General features: G+C 40.3%; 1 protein-coding gene across 8 annotated transcripts in view; it reads right to left on the bottom strand.

Moving 5' to 3' along the window:
- The window catches only part of LOC122789279 (dynamin binding protein), a 1317438-nt gene that overhangs the window by 118406 nt on the left and 1180831 nt on the right, over positions 1–18201 (bottom strand). For all 8 annotated transcript variants that reach the window (XM_044056581.1, XM_044056587.1, XM_044056586.1 and 5 more), the window contains one exon: positions 9954–10286. In XM_044056581.1, coding sequence (XP_043912516.1) covers positions 9954–10286 — 333 coding nt within the window. The remainder of the gene's footprint in view (positions 1–9953; positions 10287–18201) is intronic.

Genomic DNA, 18201 nt, shown 5'->3' with positions numbered 1-18201 from the left:
TTATACCCTGGTGGGGTGATTTCATTGCCTTTAATGGAAGGCTTTAGCCATGTTTCAGTTAAACATAAAATATCGAATTGGTGTATTTCTAGAAGGGTATGGACTTCAGTAATTTTATTACAGATACTTCGTATATTGAGATGAACAATGGAGAGAGAGTTGGTGGGTATGGTAGATGATAAAGAAGTAGCTTTGTTTTGATTTTTATAGGCATTGGTATTGGCATGGTGTGGGACAGGGTTAGGATGAATATCCCCATCCAACAGTGAGTGGAGGAGATTAAAATATTTAGGCTGGAGAAGTTTGTAAAAGCAGTCAATTAGTTTCCTAGATTTTTGTTTGCTAAACTTGAAGTGTGCTGGCCTGTGGTATTTGGCTAGTAGGTAGTTGGTTTGAGTAGTGAGATTTAAGAAGGTAGGAGAGAGAGATGTTATAGGTGTAGAGGTGTGTTTAGAGGGAAATGGAAGAGTAGAGTAAAGTGGGTATTCATAGGAGGTTAAGAGGTAAGTATTTACAAAAGAAGATAGAAATGCTAAGATAATCAGTAGTTTAAGTTGTAAAGGGGTGAATGTTGTACACATTTTGATGATTTCGGTTATGAGCAAGAAGGTAGGAGGTAGATTGGAGGAACAGGTGAGGAGTAGTAGTATGATTTAAGTAATAGGGGAGGAGGTAGGTTACTTAATTAGTGGGTGTGATGTATAATAAGATGGGTTTGATGAGTTTATGATGATATCTGATTGGAGTAGAGTAGGATGGGGGTGTGTCTAGTAGTGGAATAAATGTAGGAGTAGTGGGAGGCGGGTGGGAATTGGGGGCAGGGTAGGGGAGCGGAGTGAGCCCGAAGGGCGAACGGAGCGGGATGGAGCAACAGAGTGAGAGAGACCAGCTGAAAAAGTATCAGCCACTGCTGTTCACAGGAAGGTAAGTATGTTAATGGATAGACAACCTGTATAAAGTTTTTCTTTATGAAAGAGCAAGGAAGACAAATATAGGAGAGTTATATCCCTTGGCTGGTTTAAGATTAGGGAGGGGTTAGATTAGGATTCAGAGAGTATGGAAAGAGATTTAGGAGGCTATTGGGTAGTTACAGGCAGATAGAGGTAATGTTGGACATTAGGGTTCAAAACGATACAGGCTGTAGGAAGTATGAGTACTGCCACCTAGAGTAGAAAGGAAGGATAGCAGTTAGAAATGGAACAAGATAGGGGAGGCTAATTTAGGTAAGTCCTTTTTAGAATAACCTACCTGGAGTTAATGGACTAGAAATTACGGAATGCAGGTGGGAGAGGGGGTGATAATGGACTGCGGTAGGCTGCTAAATCACACACACGGAAGGACAAACTAACATAGATAGGTGTTTTTAGCTTAATTAGTCTAGTGCAAGACTACATACGTTCAGATGAGAACATAAATGGCGTCCGAACAATAGTTGTTTTCCTTGAATGGCCCAGACTAGCAGGTATATATGTCCTGGAAATTCATCAGAGTTTGCAGGAGTGAATTCTTAGAGTCCAGATGCAGGGAGGGACCTTCAGGAGTGAAGTAGTTCAGATGAGAATAAGGGTAAGGCCTCGCAGGGATTGAATTATATTTTTGTTTCTCCTATTCCTAAGTTCTAGAGGAATTATCCAGCTAAATCTGTTTTTGTTCACAGACAGCATCAGTGTGTTCCTAAGGGTGAGAAGGGTTCTAGGTGGCTTCCTCTAGCTACGTCCACTCAGACTCCCACTTCTCAGAAACCTCCTTTTCAGGACAAGCCAGGTTCTACCAGTTTGCTTCCCCCTCTCCTGAGCTGGGTTCCTTTAACTTTTTGCCTTTCTCTGTCCCTGTCCAGCTGGTTAAGGATCACTCCAGATTCTAGCGTTCTGTCCATCATCTGTCAGGGATACTTCATGGTATGGAAATCCCTTCCTCCTCTTCTGGGCATTCCTCGACCTCCTCCGATACAGCTTCCTTTCTTCCCAGAACTACTTCAGGGCCTTCTGGCATAGGGCACCATTCAGGTTGTGCCCTATTACCAGGAGGGGAAGGGGTTTTATTCCAGAATGTTTCTGGTTCTCCAGAAGGAAGACACATGGAGACCCATTCTGGACTTCTCTCAGCTCAATACCTTTCTGAGGATCCCTTCCTTTTGGATGTTATCCCTTTAGACCCTGTTTCCTCATTTTCTTCACCAGGCTTTCCTGGTCTCTCTGGATCTCAAGGATACTTATTTTCACATCCCAATGAATCCCCTTTTTAGGAAGTTTGTGTTTCTGTTTCTTCCAAACATTTTCAGTCCTGTGCTTTGCCCTTTGGCCTTTCTACTCCCCCAAGGGTGATTGCTTTTTGCAGGATGAGGGGGTTCAGATCTTTCCTTATCTGAACAACCTACTCATTCAGGCTTCCTCCCTAGAGACCTTTCTTCAGCACCTCCACTATACTGCTCATCTCTTGCAAACCCTGAGATTTATAGTAAACTTCCAGAAATCAGTCCTACTTCCTTCTCAAGATTGTGTTTGTTGGTTGCAGGCTCCAAATGATTCCTAAGCTGGCTTCCCTGCCTCCTACCAAGTCTCTTTTTCTACTAACAGTTTTTTTTTTTTCAAACCATTCTTCTTTGGGTTTCAGTTACAGCCAGGAAGTTTCTAAGGGCACCAGGATTCATGGCTTCCACCATTCCTATGCTTCCTCTAGCCAGGCTTCATATGATAACTACAGTGCTTCCTTAAGTCAGTATGGCTCCAACATGGTCATCCTTGAAATTTTCTAGTCCCTCTTCTTCCGTGTCTCAAACCCAAGCTTCAGTGGTGGATTCATCAGCTGTCTTTTAACCCAGGACTTCCTTTTCAGGCTCCATTCCCCTGTTGGGAATGTTTTTTCGGATGCCTAAGACACAGGGCAGGGAGCCTGTTCTTCTAACAAACTACTGATTAATATACCCAAACTCTGCAGGTGACTCCCCCTTTTCCAACTCTGTTGGAAAAATGTGGAACAAACTCCCCTCTGATATCTCATCTTTATCTCCTCTCCCACTTTTTAAAAAGCAACTGAAAATGCATCTTAATAAACACCGGCTTTGTTCCTGCACCAACCCTGATTAACTTTCCTTCTTCCTCTCTCTCTTTTATTCTTATATGATTCTTTCTTTCTTGTCTACCGATATCCTGATAGCTCTCCCTCTTCATAACATCTATGTAGATATATGCTATCACATATACACTGTATGACTTTCGTAATAAAAAAAATATATATATTTTTTGTTTTTAATACATCATATGATTACACTTTTGGTTTTTGCTCCTATCATATTTGTGTATTATGTGTATTATGTGTATTAACTAGCTCTGTTTATAAATTTTAATTTGTATTGCCTATTCTCTATTTAACTTGTAATGACTGTTGGAGCTTTTCTCCCCAGGCCTCTACTGAAAATGGACATATATCCAGCTAGACTAGCCTGGTCAACAAATGTAAAATAAAATAAATAAATAAATAAATAAAAATAAATTATCCTGCAGAGACTTAAAAGGCTCAGCAGCCGCCGAACTAAACATGTTTTTATTATCAAGAGCAGTATCCAGAGTTTAGCCTTAATGTCATCAGGTAATGATTGGAGATGAAGCCAAGGGTAACATACAGTGGTGGGAGTAGTGGAGAGGTACAGCCCAGTAAAGAGAGGGCCGAGGCCTTTCCCCCTTCAGAATCAGGAAGCTCTGAGATGGCCTGGAAAGCCTGAAAAAGAAGGGCTAAAACATACTTGGTCATATAGACTGGAAGGCCAAGGTAGCTCTAATGTCCTTGTGCGAAGGAAGTAGTTTAGTAGTAGGGAAAAGCTTAGAGGGTTTGTCAGAAGGGACAAACACTAAAGAAGGATCAGCAGGAGGACATTTGTAGAGAAAACTTACACTCATCAGGCACTTTGTAAAATCAGTTTCTTATGGGCTGGAGTGAGAATCTGGGGCCACAGAACCTGCTGAAAAGGTATCTAAAAGGGTATTCAAGACAGCAGGGACAGCTGAAGGTTTAGGAGACTATCTGGAGGAGCTCATAATACCTCTTCTGAATGTAAGAAACCTGAGATTAGTCCCATTTAAAAAATTCCATCAAATGAGAAACAGCATCCCCAAAGGAGACTCTGGGTTAATAGAATCGTCCTCCTCAGAGCCATAATCCAAGGGAGAAGGGATTTGAGAGGAAAATACAAAAGTCTCTTCTCCAGAATCCAATTCCTCAACAGAGGAGTCCTGCTCTCTGGGCCTCTTGAGTGGGGAACAGAACCAAGGGGAAGCAGATACAGATACTCTTTGTGGAGGCTTTAAGGCCATCGGTGCACTAAATAACCCCTGGGTAAAATCCTGCCATTCACACTGGGGATCTTTAAGAGCAGGGAAAACATACTTGTTTTTTTTTTGTTTTTTCTTTTGAGGGCCGTCTACCCTAAACATCCTAGGAGGCTCAGACCCTTGCCTACATTCAACTAAAATAGTAGGAATCTCTTCCTAAACAAGCATCTGTGGAATCTCCTCAGTCCCTTTGAAATAATCAGCTGAGGTTTCCCCCTCAACATCTGCAGTGGATGTCTGCAGAGCCTCTGAGGATGTGCGAGAAGTAAGATCCATGCCGGCCTTCAACATGGCCATGGCAAAGGAATCCACATAATTGGGTGATCATCTGAGCATTCACCTTCCTCAAGAGAGATGCCCAGGGGGAGGCGGGACAGCAGCCGAATCATACCAGACTCTTCTGGCCTTTTTCTTGGCAGGTGGCTGACCTTTGGGAGAGGAAGATTCTGCCATAGCACTCTGCTCCAGCAATTTAAGATGTTGGTTCTCAGGGTAAATGGACAAGGAAGAGTATGACTACGTAGGGTCTTAGGGACAAACGCTTGACAGAAAGAACACTTCATATGGTTGTGAGAAGCATCCAAACAGAAGAGACACTGCTTGTGTAGACCCTTATGTGGAATTTACCTCACACACTGACATTTTCCCTTTCTGGATGACGTAAACTCACAAAACTAAAGGAAGAAACCCCAAAGGGGCACTTATCTGAAACATAGCTCTGTGGCCAGCACAGGAGAAGGAGTGTTCAGATAGATGATCAGTGATGGCAGCAAAGAAGTTCGGAGGGATGTACGTCAGTACATCACCTTTACACACTATGCCTTGAGTGGGGAGTATATGCGTAATGTACAACATCTATAAAATCCTGAGGGTTTGGTATACTGGCCAGATGTTTGGCTACCCATGGCAGGGAATCCCTTTAGGAAAGCATACTGCCAACAGTGATATGAAACAACATGTCAGTTGTACTGATTTTATTATTTAAAAAGTAGGCTAATCCTATCATTATTTACTTAATAGCTGAAGGCTTGAACAAGTTATTCTTTAAAGGATAGCTTCACTAAAAAACTGGAAAAACTGTTTCATCGTATATTCATTTTTCCATATAGTAGTAATGTCTCTGGAGTACTCTAGGGGTTACTTTCACTACATGATTTGTTATACCACAAGTGATAAAAATACAAGCTGCCATGATTTCATTTTGCAACCAGGCTGTCTTCTTCCCACAATGCAACAATGCACTTGGTGCCCAAATTACATGACACAGCAGGGTCACAACTGTCTTGCCTCTATCAACTTTGCAATGACAACACACTGAATTTCTGCTTTCTCTTGAGTGTCTGCATTCAGTTTCAATGTATCTTTTGGCAGGACTCCATCTGAGTTTTACTTCTACTAACATATTTTTCCCGTCAGCTTTACATATTCTGTTAGAAAGACTTTTAAAACGACAAATATCAGTTTCAAAATGAGGTGTTAAATTACCTTTCCCTCTCTGCTTCTAGTAATCATTGGAGTAACAAATTCAATTTTAAAAACTTAGCACTGGATTTTCTGAAAGCAGCAAATTAATTTTGTTAATGTTATAAGTGTGATACAGTTTTGTGATTTCCAGAGAGACACTGGGAAGTGGTAAATGATGTGGAAGATGGTATAAGAACATAATATGATACGGCTACATGCAGCCAAAATAGTGTGCTCACAGACTACGAAAATTAAGGCAAGTAATGGAGTGAGAATAATTTCTGGTTGGATTAAAGGGAACAAAAGCACTCTTTAGTAAGAACTAAAACCTGACACCTAAGTGGAACTCTCTTTAAATGCTCCATGTGACTTGAGCAGATGATTAAGTCTGAAGGATTTAGTCTGTAAGGCCAAAGATCAATAAACTGAAGTTTATAGGAATATATGAATACTAGGCAAGAAATTACAGGGATCATAATATGCCCAGCCATATACACCTTTAACTATACACACTTAAAAGTTTTAGCAGCATTTAAGAGTGATGACCTCCCAAATCAAGCAGGGTCATACAATACCCTGGTTTAAATTTGTGTCTGTCCATCCAATCATCAAGGCTAGCCTTAAAAAGCAGACAAAGTATTACTTTTCTTGACCTGCAGTGGTACGGTAATTCCACAGCCTGGAAATACACTTACAAAGGAACCTATCCCTCTAGTTGGTGTACATTTAGGTCCCTAGTGTAACCGTTTCTAGAACCACTTGTTTTGTGAAGACACAGGCAATCCAACAGGATTTAGTCTTTCGTGGCTTGTAAAGTAAGAAACGTGGTCATCATTTGACAGAAATTTGTCAGCGTAAGTACCAAAGTCTCTTAGGACTGTATCTGTCTGAAGAGAGTTACCACATATGAAGTGGAACAGCCTTTTTTTTGCTAAAAGATGAGATGCCACACTTTTTGCATTTGGCCCTAAAGAAAACTCTGACAATAACACCCCAAAAATGCTACTCTTCCAAAAAGAATTGATTAAAATATCCATTATTTATCTCTTTCATCTTTAAAAAGACCATCAGAATTAATGACTTTTTAGACAATATTTTTTGTGGAAATATTGTACTGTTTTTTTTTTAATTCTTCAAGTGTATTATAAGTCACAGGGAGTGATGTAATTGGCTTTTCCTGGTTGTGGTTATATTATGCGAGTCTCAAACAAGTCATTCATTCTGATGAAGTCTTTTTAAAGATGAAAGTGCCATTGTCACAAGCATACTTTAGGGTTATCTATACATTCACACCTCTTGTTGCCAATTTGTTTGGTTGTACTTTTTGCATTTAGCTTGAGACCGTTTCCAGTACATCAGGTGTATGCATATTCCAGCCCTTGTTGCAGCAGTTTAGTATACTTGAATAGGTGGATAACATTGCCCAACTTGAAGGCATTAGCAAATTTTGTCAATTGTTCTTGTTCAAAGATGGCTTGGGTATCTGCAAAATAAAGGCTAAGCAGGAGAGTTCCCAGTAAAGATCCATATGATACCCACACAAGGTACAGCTTTATGTTCAGAGAGGGTATCAGAAACTTTCATAACATGGGATCTGTTGGACAGGCAATTAATAATCCACCAGATAATTTAAAGGTTACATTTAGTTTGTCTAATTTTTCAATAATACCAATATGAGGGATACTGTCAAAGCCTTGCCCAGGTCAGAATAAGCAGCATGCACAGAATGACCACTGTACACAGCCTCTTTCTGAAGAAGTTTAATATTTCAGGACACAGAACCTGCACTTCACAAAACCAGAATGAGGGGGTCTTGATCAGTACAATTACCTACATGTCTGCATAAATCAGTTCTGCTATGATATGTTCCATAGCTTTACATATAAAGCTGGTGAGATTAATGAGCCTATAATTAACTGGGTCTGTAGAGGGGTCACCCTTGTGTACAGGAGTCACAATGGTTGCTCTATGGGCATCTGACACCTGGCGCACAAACCTTGTGGATAAGGCTGGGGATGTATAGTTTAAGTAGAATTTTAGATAGTGAACCCTTGACACTGTAAGAATGCAGCTTGCTATGTTAATTGGTCCCACAGAGCTATTATTTTTAGCCTTTTAACAGGGATTCTAAGATTTGTCCCAAGGTCACTTCAGGGGAAAGTAAATTTTCAGGAATAGTTGGGCAACAATGTGGTAGGTGGGTAAAGTCAGCACTAAATTTGTGTGTTAGTATATTGCCTACTTTTTATTATTCCTTAACTTCCTGTCAAAACAGAAGAGAATTTTGTAGTTAGTTTCCTTTGATTTCTGTAGAAACCTAAAGTTCATACTCTACATTTTCTAATAGAGTTCTTAAGTTTCTTACTGGCATGTTTCAATGTTGTCTTAAGGTAGGGGGATAGGAATTTCTTAAACTTTATATTAATTTCCCTTCTTTTTTATACAGTTTATTAATACATCAGTTCTGCCAGACAGGTGTATTCATGAATTTACCAATATACTTAGGGTGGATGGGTACAAAATTTTTCTAGGCAGCTGTTTTGATGCTAGTGAAAAAAAAATACATCTAGTCTGACTTCTTGGCATCAGCCAGCTTACTTCTGAAACAATCAGAAGGCTCTGGTTTACCAGTTTCATCAAAACAAATAGCCATTAATGACTCAATAACAATAGGTAAATACACAATTCTTAGGCATTAAACTTTGTAACTTGTGTCATCAATTCAGACTATTAAAAAACCCTTTGTACAACAGGGAGATACATTTTTACACTGCCCAATCAGTTTTACAAGGACGTGTTTGTGATAATTCATGACACACTGTAATTTTAAACAATGAATGATATTACTGTACTACATGTCACCGTGTTGTGGAGTTCCATGAAGTTGTGTCACACATTCTGCCTGTGTGTCATACAACGGTCACACATTCATGTCACATTAAGGCTGAGAAGTATGGGTATACGCTTACTCAAAGGCAAGAGTAACAGCATCTTTAGCACTTACAACACAAAACAAGACAGCTTAAATTAAATACGTATTGGAAACAAAAGTAGTACAAATCACGAGTTCAATAGTACTTTTGTTAGATACTCGCTTAACAACATCTACTAAGTAGCATGACAAAGCCGCTCTGCACATATCCACAAGTTTACTGCCACTTGTGGATTGTACTTGCTAGCTCGTCATCTACATATACCCTCTCCAGCCATCTACAGGGATAGTGTGCTGTAGTACCAGCTTTCACCACATTCGTTTGGAAGACTGCTAGCTTTGGCTACTCGATCACACCTCAAAGGCCATCTCTCTGGTGGTACACATGTTAGTTAATGTACCGAAGTTACCAGAGGCATAGTTGGGGATAAACAAGACATTATACAGGCAGGCTGGCCATGATATAGATGAGATCTAAGTAAAACAGCATACATCTCTGAAGCAAACAAACACTTCAGCTGCAAAGCAGGGGAAAAGCTCACTTAGTGGAAATAACAGTAAGCTACAAAACGAACCAATCAGACTTGCTCACTGCGAAACTATACAAGATAAAAAAATATTAGAGCTATGCATGTATTCAATACATTGAAAAATAGGAGTGGTCTTCAGATGGACTCCACAGCCCTAACTCAACCAGTCTTATTTTTTAAGGAAGAAGTCCTTGCATTAAGTGTGACACATGTTGTTGCACACAGCTGTGAAATGCTGTTCCAGAGAACAACCTAATTATTCATCCAACTCAAATTAAAATATTAAAATTGTGATATGGCAGACAGGCTACACATGCAGTTATGGAGTTCTATTTTACTGCAAAAAAATAACCACAGCAGTTTGGCATGTCCTGTCATAAATTACAGTTCCAAGATAGCATCCATAATGTGTTTGCCAAACTATCTAATCATTCCGTACACAACAGTGTGTGCAAAGGAATAAATTACCTCATCATACAGCAAACACTGCAACATCCGAGGTCAGATCTGGATTGCTGAAATGCAAAAAGGTGGAACAAGTGAAATACCAGCCAGTCAGCTTAAACATTCCGGCTTGTTTACAACCCTAGCACTTATGTTTACGATCATTTGACAAGCAGACTTAATCCCTGGTACCATTTTTCTTGTGGTACCAACACTGAAAAATGCAGATCTGCCTCTGCCCTAAAAATAACTCACCTGAATTAGTGGCTTAAGCCTCTCCAGTGTTAAATGCACAAAATCTTTGTACCCCTCAGCAAAGCTTCGCACACAGCAAACAAGAAGCTCCAAGACACTCTGCTGGAACTTGGGTAGTTCGTCCAGCAGCTGAGCATTGAGAGCCTCATAGTTGTTCTTTGCAGTTTGCAGCTCATCCTGTGTCTTCTTGTCTTTAAGTTTTTCTGCCTTCTCTATGCAGTTGTTGTAGTCTAGTAACTTATCAAATCTTTTCTGGATAAGTTTATGTGGTCCAGCAAACATGGCCAGTAACTGGTTCAATGGTGTAGAAACCAAACAATCTGTTCGCTTACTCTGTAATGTGAATACAATGAAAAAGGTAGTTATTTTTACCTGTAAAATGTTATTCTGTTTTTTTACAGATTGCCTTTGATGCTTATATCAAAACATATTTTTAAAGCCATCAACAACAGCAACTATTAATGCAAATAACACATTAACATATTTAAATCAGTAATAGATTATTTATTGCCAGACATTTACTACTGCAAAGGAGTCTGGTCCTTGTTTTTTCTACTTAATTTTTGATTGGAAAGATAATCTGTCCACCGTACAATGATGGCTCATGCACTGAACAAAGTTAAGTACAGGCAACTATTGTCTAGGCACTGCTGAACATACTGCCAAGACAAACAAGATAGATTTTTTCTTCCTTATGGTTATCTTTTTCATCTCTAGTCCACTTCACTTTTTTAACCCATCAGAGATCTGCAAATGTACACAGCAAAAAAAGTACACTCAGATGGGGGGGGGGGGGGGGGGGGGGTGAACGTAATCAATGAAATGGCACATTTTAGTGTCTTTTCACCATCTCACTTCATAAACAGCAGTAACACTGCATAATTAGAATAAAAAATGGTAATTATTCAATTCAAAAACAGATATTAAAGTATGTATCAGTTTATTTAATATCTGATCTCCCAACTGACCTTAATGTTAACAGATCGTTATCCACACAGATGGTCGATGGTCCAATGTTCAAAGATTTTCACTTTGCTGAGATGTGCTTTCCCTGAAACATACTCCTGGAAAATTGATATCCATCTCTGTACTAAGTCACAATGGACTCAGAATTATTTAACTTAAATTAAGAAGTACAGGGACAACACTCCCTGCTTGACATACAAGAAAAAAAAAACAAACTGAAACTGTATCACTCCCATTATGCTGACAGTTTTTAAAAAGCTGTTTTAAAACTCTTTGCCGTACAACTCAACAGATTTCCTTCACCTTCCCATTTACTCTTATGGGGCAAGGATAGTACATTCACACTGAGGCAAGGGCTTTCTGTGCTGAGTATTGTCCATTTAACTCAGTCAAGGGGTAGATGCACAATGGTTCCAACAACAGACCAGCTTGCATGACCTACACATATCCAATCCCTGTAGCTTGCACATTGTGATTTCATTAAAAGTCTGCTGCAATCCTTCCAGTTTCCAACAGGAAGAAAGATGCAGAAATACTTTTCTCTTCTCCCTGAGCAAGGAGAGGCAGCTGTTGCTGTTCTGTTCCTTCATCCTTCTAATCAACCATCTGGTACTCGGGCTATCTGCTTCACAGGGAACCAGCTACTACATGGTTCGATTAGTCTTTCACCCCTATACCAAAGTAAGATGACCAACGTGCACATTAGGACTGCTATGGACCACCACCAGAGTTTCCGCTAGCTTCTCCCTGCCCAGGCATAGTTCACCATCAGGTATGCTCATGCTCCACCTCTCAGACAGGACAGATGAGACGGCCGGTGGTGCACCCCCCACACAGGCCAGGGTGGATCCTGCCTTGGCCTGCACATGCCAGCCCTCACTTTTCTTGCACTGTGGGGTCTCCTGTCAACACTCAGACTCGCTCACCTGTTACAGACTCCTTGGTTCGTTTACGCTTTGCTGAATTTGAAAAGTTAAAGTGTATATTTTCTTAATGGGGTTATCCTAGTAGCATTATTGATGAGATCCATACCTTCATGCTGCAGGAAATGAATGGAAGTCCTGCATCATTAGGAAAAGTTTACAGATAATTGTAACTACAAATAATGAGTACACCCCTGATCTTAATTCCAATTACTTTAACAATATGATAATGCACTATTCCACTGATGTGCAAAATATCAGGGGTATTCTCTACAGGAACTGGCACAATTTATAGTGTGATGAAGTTTTAAAAACAAACTTTCATCAATCCCCCCCCCCATAGTTACATTCAAAAATTATTCTAACATTAAGAGCATTTTAGAAAAACCTAGATAGATGCAAGGGAATGGTTTTCCAAAGACTTCAAAATGTGGTCAGTGTCACCAATGCTTGTTTATTGACTCTGATATGGGGGGGACTGGTTTTAACACAATCAGTAAGTGGTCAGTCTCTGGCAGATACAATTGCTGGCCCAATAGAGATGTTTGTGTGGCTTAGTGTGGGTCATGTCCTACGTTTTACATCAGTGAAACCAACAATGCACTTAATAAGAGGATATATCAACACACCTCCAGTATAACTAAAAAAGACAAGAAAAGTGCCTTGGCAAGGCATGTTTTGACATGTGTCAATTCTGATAAATTCAGATTCTGTGTGTTGGAACAAATCAACCTGAGCCCTTTTACAGGGGACTGGAAAAATCTTTTGCTACACCAGGAAATGATCTGGCAGCTCCAGTTCGACACTATGAATTGTACCGGTCTTAATGAAGCAATATCTACTTCTAGTCAACTTAAAAGCAGAGCATCTAAAGTTTAGTATTTGTTATAGCTTTTTAAATGTCATTTTACTTTCTTTCTTACTTCCATATGCCTTTTCTTTTTTGAAGTGCTTTGGTAATTTTACATTTGCATTTGACTATGACTGGTCAGAGGTTTCTACCTCGCGATTAGTGTATTCAATGGTGGCATGTCATGAATTCACTTCTTATTCGTTGATTGTACTCAGCTAATTCATTCAATGGTTCTGGTGATGTCCTTAGTGATGAAAGCGCTAAATGGTGGGTTTCAAAAGTTTTCATTAATGTATCCTGGTTTTAGTCTTGAGTTAATGGTTGGTTGTTTTTCCCTGAGAAATGTACAATCTCTGAGTTACTACATATGATTAACAGGGAATGGGGGGGTGCAGGGGGACATGCCCCTATGCAAAAAAAAATTTCTTTTGTTTAAATTTTAAAATTTTTTGCATGCACTGAGATTCATTATTGTTGCAAGTGTAGAAGTGTGTCTATGTGCACATTGTCAATCATCTGGTGTCAACATTATGCAGGTCAACAATAGTGCCATTCGACAAAGTTAAAACAGGTCTGCTTAAAGACATCTAAACCTAAAACAGTCAACAAACTGATACTAACAGCAATATTTTCCACCCACCTACACAAAATATCTAGCCATATAAAAATGTTTAATTATTTTTTATTTTAATTAAATTTTAGTCCTATGGATAATGGCTTTAAGTAAGTATTCCTATCAAAAACAGCTTCATTGAAGGCATAGCTGTTAAAATGGGTTCTAAGGGCACAGAAGCTAAAAGCTGCATTTTCTCCGATGCAAAGAAAAGTTCTCTGTCAAATAAGAAACAGACAATGGAAGGATTCATGGACTGAAGCCAGCTTGGAATGAAGGTAATTTCATCTGTACCAAGGTTCAAATCTGGTTCATTTTGTCAGTTAGGATTAAAAAAATCTCAGGATGCAAGATTTAGATGCAGACTCCCTTACTGCTTTTGCATGATATAGGGAAGACCTAAAGCCCACTTTTCCTCAGTTCCTTTAACAGAAAAAAGCAGTTCTTGATATAAATTGGTCCTGTCCTACATAAGGAAGGGAAAGTATGCAGAAGACCTTTGTCCTAGAAAAAAGAAAATACTGATAGGGCTCTCTGGAAGGAGCAATTGGAGTACAAGTTTGAAATCTGGCAGTTCTGTGGGGAAGCAATCAGGTTGACTCTATCTGTGGGGTACTCCAAAGCAAGGTAAGTTTGTGAAAGTCCTGTACTCGGGCAAACTGAGTGCAGATCTGCTCATGTGGTCAACCAGGGATAAACTACATGTGATAGGCACAAACATGGATGTTTTGCTTCAAGTCAGACCACAGACCATCATGGCTAGTCTGTAGAAGGTATAAAAATACATGTGGTACAGCAACAAACAGGTATGTAACTGTGGTACTGTCTAAAACTGTGCTGAGGTATAAGGCTTCAGGTACAGCAGCAAACAGGTATGTAACTGTGGTACTGTCTAAAACTGTGCTGAGGTATAAGGCTTCAGGTACAGCAGCAAACAGGTATGTAACTGTGGTACTGTCTAAAACTGTGCTGAGGTATAAGGCTTCAGGTACAGCAGCAAACAGGTATGTAACTGTGGTACTGTCTAAAACTGTGCTGAGGTATAAGGCTTCAGGTACAGCAACAAACAGGTATGTAACTGTGGTACTGTCTAAAACTGTGCTGAGGTATAAGGCTTCAGGTACAGCAGCAAACAGGTATGTAACTGTGGTACTGTCTAAACCTGTGCTGAGGTATAAGGCTTCAGGTACAGCAACAAACAGGTATGTAACTGTGGTACTGTCTAAAACTGTGCTGAGGTATAAGGCTTCAGGTACAGCAGCAAACAGGTATGTAACTGTGGTACTGTCTAAAACTGTGCTGAGGTATAAGGCTTCAGGTACAGCAGCAAACAGGTATGTAACTGTGGTACTGTCTAAAACTGTGCTGAGGTATAAGGCTTCAGGTACAGCAGCAAACAGGTATGTAACTGTGGTACTGTCTAAAACTGTGCTGAGGTATAAGGCTTCAGGTACAGCAGCAAACAGGTATGTAACTGTGGTACTGTCTAAACCTGTGCTGAGGTATAAGGCTTCAGGTACAGCAACAAACAGGTATGTAACTGTGGTACTGTCTAAAACTGTGCTGAGGTATAAGGCTTCAGGTACAGCAGCAAACAGGTATGTAACTGTGGTACTGTCTAAACCTGTGCTGAGGTATAAGGCTTCAGGTACAGCAACAAACAGGTATGTAACTGTGGTACTGTCTAAAACTGTGCTGAGGTATAAGGCTTCAGGTACAGCAGCAAACAGGTATGTAACTGTGGTACTGTCTAAACCTGTGCTGAGGTATAAGGCTTCAGGTACAGCAACAAACAGGTATGTAACTGTGGTACTGTCTAAAACTGTGCTGAGGTATAAGGCTTCAGGTACAGCAGCAAACAGGTATGTAACTGTGGTACTGTCTAAAACTGTGCTGAGGTATAAGGCTTCAGGTACAGCAGCAAACAGGTATGTAACTGTGGTACTGTCTAAAACTGTGCTGAGGTATAAGGCTTCAGGTACAGCAGCAAACAGGTATGTAACTGTGGTACTGTCTAAAACTGTGCTGAGGTATAAGGCTTCAGGTACAGCAGCAAACAGGTATGTAACTGTGGTACTGTCTAAAACTGTGCTGAGGTATAAGGCTTCAGGTACAGCAACAAACAGGTATGTAACTGTGGTACTGTCTAAAACTGTGCTGAGGTATAAGGCTTCAAGACTGTTCTGAAGACAGAACAGCATAAACAACTGCCAGCATCTACTTGATACTGTTATGTCTGACCTTGAACCAGAAATTCCAGGTGCTTTTTACTCTGAGGAACTGAAGATCCTGGAGAGGCTTGCTATACAGACAGGACAGGAGACCCTTTAGGGGTCTGAGCAGAACAGGTTTTTCTAGGTGATGAATATGACAATGAGATTTCCATTGTTTTAAGAAAGTCCTTCTATACTGTACAACTTATAAACAAAAGGATGGTGTCTAGATCTAGGGATGTCATTCTCCCCTTTACTCAACCATCATTAGGCCAAGTATTGAATATAAAGCCCCCTTTGGCATGTATCTATTCAGACATGCAACTGGAATGCCCACAAAGATACCTTACTAAAGGGATACAGGTACTAAACAATATGCTTTTCATGAACCAACTCAAAGCCCTGTCACTATACGCTGTATTCTACAGACTACTAAAAGGTGGACTTGCATCTGGAATACAAGGCATCCTCCAACCCAGTACTCATGGATTTACTGTACATCAGAAAGTCAAGAGACATCAGAAATACTCTGTCTAGGGATCTAAACCTCTTATACAACATCAACAGAATGGTTTAAAGGGGCAGGTGTGTCTCACAAAGGATACTGTTGCTCTGGACCAGACTCCCCATCTATGTAAAATAAAGCTCATCCCTGTCCATATTCAAGTGCAACTTGGATCTATGGATGGGAAATAGAAAATTTACCCCAGGACTGCCCCATGTACTAGTAATGGACACAGGCGGTTCCTAATTGCTTTATCCCAGGCATGAATCCCCTAAAATTATTTATGGTACAATCCTAGTTATTCTCACTAGGGGTAATAAATAATTATTGAACTTGGGATGAGTGAGGCCAATCTAATACCCAATGAGATAGGTTAATTCAAGCACCAAAAAAAAAAAAAAAAAATGGCTAGGCTTAAAATGGTCCACAAGGGCAGCTAGCCTTATTCTCACCTATGAACCATATTAGGCTGGGGCCCAGGGCTAGCAGAATGACTCTGGCCTTGTGTATTTGGCTTTCTGTAGAAATTTCATTACAAATGGAAATGAGATGAGAGGTGTAAACAAGTCCAAAAGGTCACTGCTGGTCCACAGCATCCCAGGATGTCAGCCCCTGTACAGGTATTTGGGGAAAAATAAATGCTACATTTGGCAATGGTCAAGTACGCAAACAGGAGACAGCAACGTTTTCTTTAGCTAAGGAAAACAGTGTCGTTCACTGAGGGACCACTCATAGGGTGTCAGTAAATATCATCTGAACTTGTCCAGTACAGAGGTGGCTTGACCCTTAATTTGGATGCTGGTAGAATGCAATAAGCTGACATGGCCTATTTCTATACCCTCTCAACAAGGGAGGGGACTGAATTGGGATCCCCCCCAGTTTGCTGATGTATCAAGCCACTGCCATGCTGTCAAAATGGATGGCAATCACACCTTGAGGAAGGGGGCCCTGCTGAGCCTGCAATGTAAACAGGATAGATCTCATCTCTCCAGCACTGACATACATTGACACTCTTCCTCAGAAAGGTCCCCTGACCATCTGTCTCAAACAATGCCATCCATCAACCCAAGATAAAAATGTCAATGTGCTCATCGCACTCAGAGGGAGGAGGGTAAAGGGAATGTCCTGGGTTATACTGTTTGGATGTAGCCACCATAACGGATGTCACCAGCATAACCATGAAATTTGAATCAGAAGGGAAAATGGGTCCACATTCTTTAACCAGTGGACACTGAATGCCCACTAAAGAAAAGTCTTCTGGCAAACAGGATCTAGAAAATCATCAATGCTATGAGACTCAGAACCTTGAGCCAGGAACTGGCCATGAATATCGATGTATTTAAGAGGAAAAGAATGCTGGAATGAAATTTCAAAATTGTCTGGCAGAAGGTTGTCAGTACAAGCATTTGATTCCTTCTGTGACTATGAAGAGCTCAACAATATTTCCAAGAACAGGAACAGCTGGAGTAGATAAACCCTTACTTTTATCAACTCCACCATTGTTGAGGTTGCTAGAAGCCAATTAACCAGACAAGGGAAATCATCGGTCTATTCTGACTTGAGACGAACTATGAAAACCATCATACATTGGGTAAACACACAGGCTATGATGAGACCAAACAGAAAGGCCCTGAACTGGTAATAATGAACTTCCTGAATGCCTTACCTATCATTTTATGCAGGTAGGCATCCTGAAGTTCTAAACAGCACATCCAGTCTCCATTTTCTAAGTAGGGAAGTACTGAATGCGTGGCGAGTGTCCAGAATATTGTCTTTTACATAGAGTTAAGTCACTTAAGTCTAACATTTACCAGAGTCATTTGTCTTCTTGAGATTTAAAAATAATTTTAAATTGATTCCGCACTTTTTTTATGGACATCTAGGACAGTTCTATTTGTTGGCAGATTTTATACCTCTAATTTGGTCAGTGCCTTCTGACAGGGTGGGACATCTGGAAGGGGCCAGAAGGTGGATCTTTAATATATTAATGGGATGTTACAGACACTGGATACTATCTTCCTGATTCACTTGTCCCACGTGATGCACTGCCTTATAGGAAGGTACAAGGAGATGCAGCCACTGATTGCTTCCAGAGTGCGACAGTATGGCAAGTCCTCAGGGATTATGCAGTTGACTCCTGATAGCGGTTGTGCAAACTCCTTGATTCAGTGGACT

The sequence above is a fragment of the Protopterus annectens genome, chromosome 14.part0 (assembly GCF_019279795.1).
Source record: "Protopterus annectens isolate FY-2018-M chromosome 14.part0, PAN1.0, whole genome shotgun sequence".
Classification (NCBI taxonomy): domain Eukaryota; kingdom Metazoa; phylum Chordata; order Ceratodontiformes; family Protopteridae; genus Protopterus; species Protopterus annectens.
This window is presented reverse-complemented; position numbering and strand designations above follow the sequence as displayed.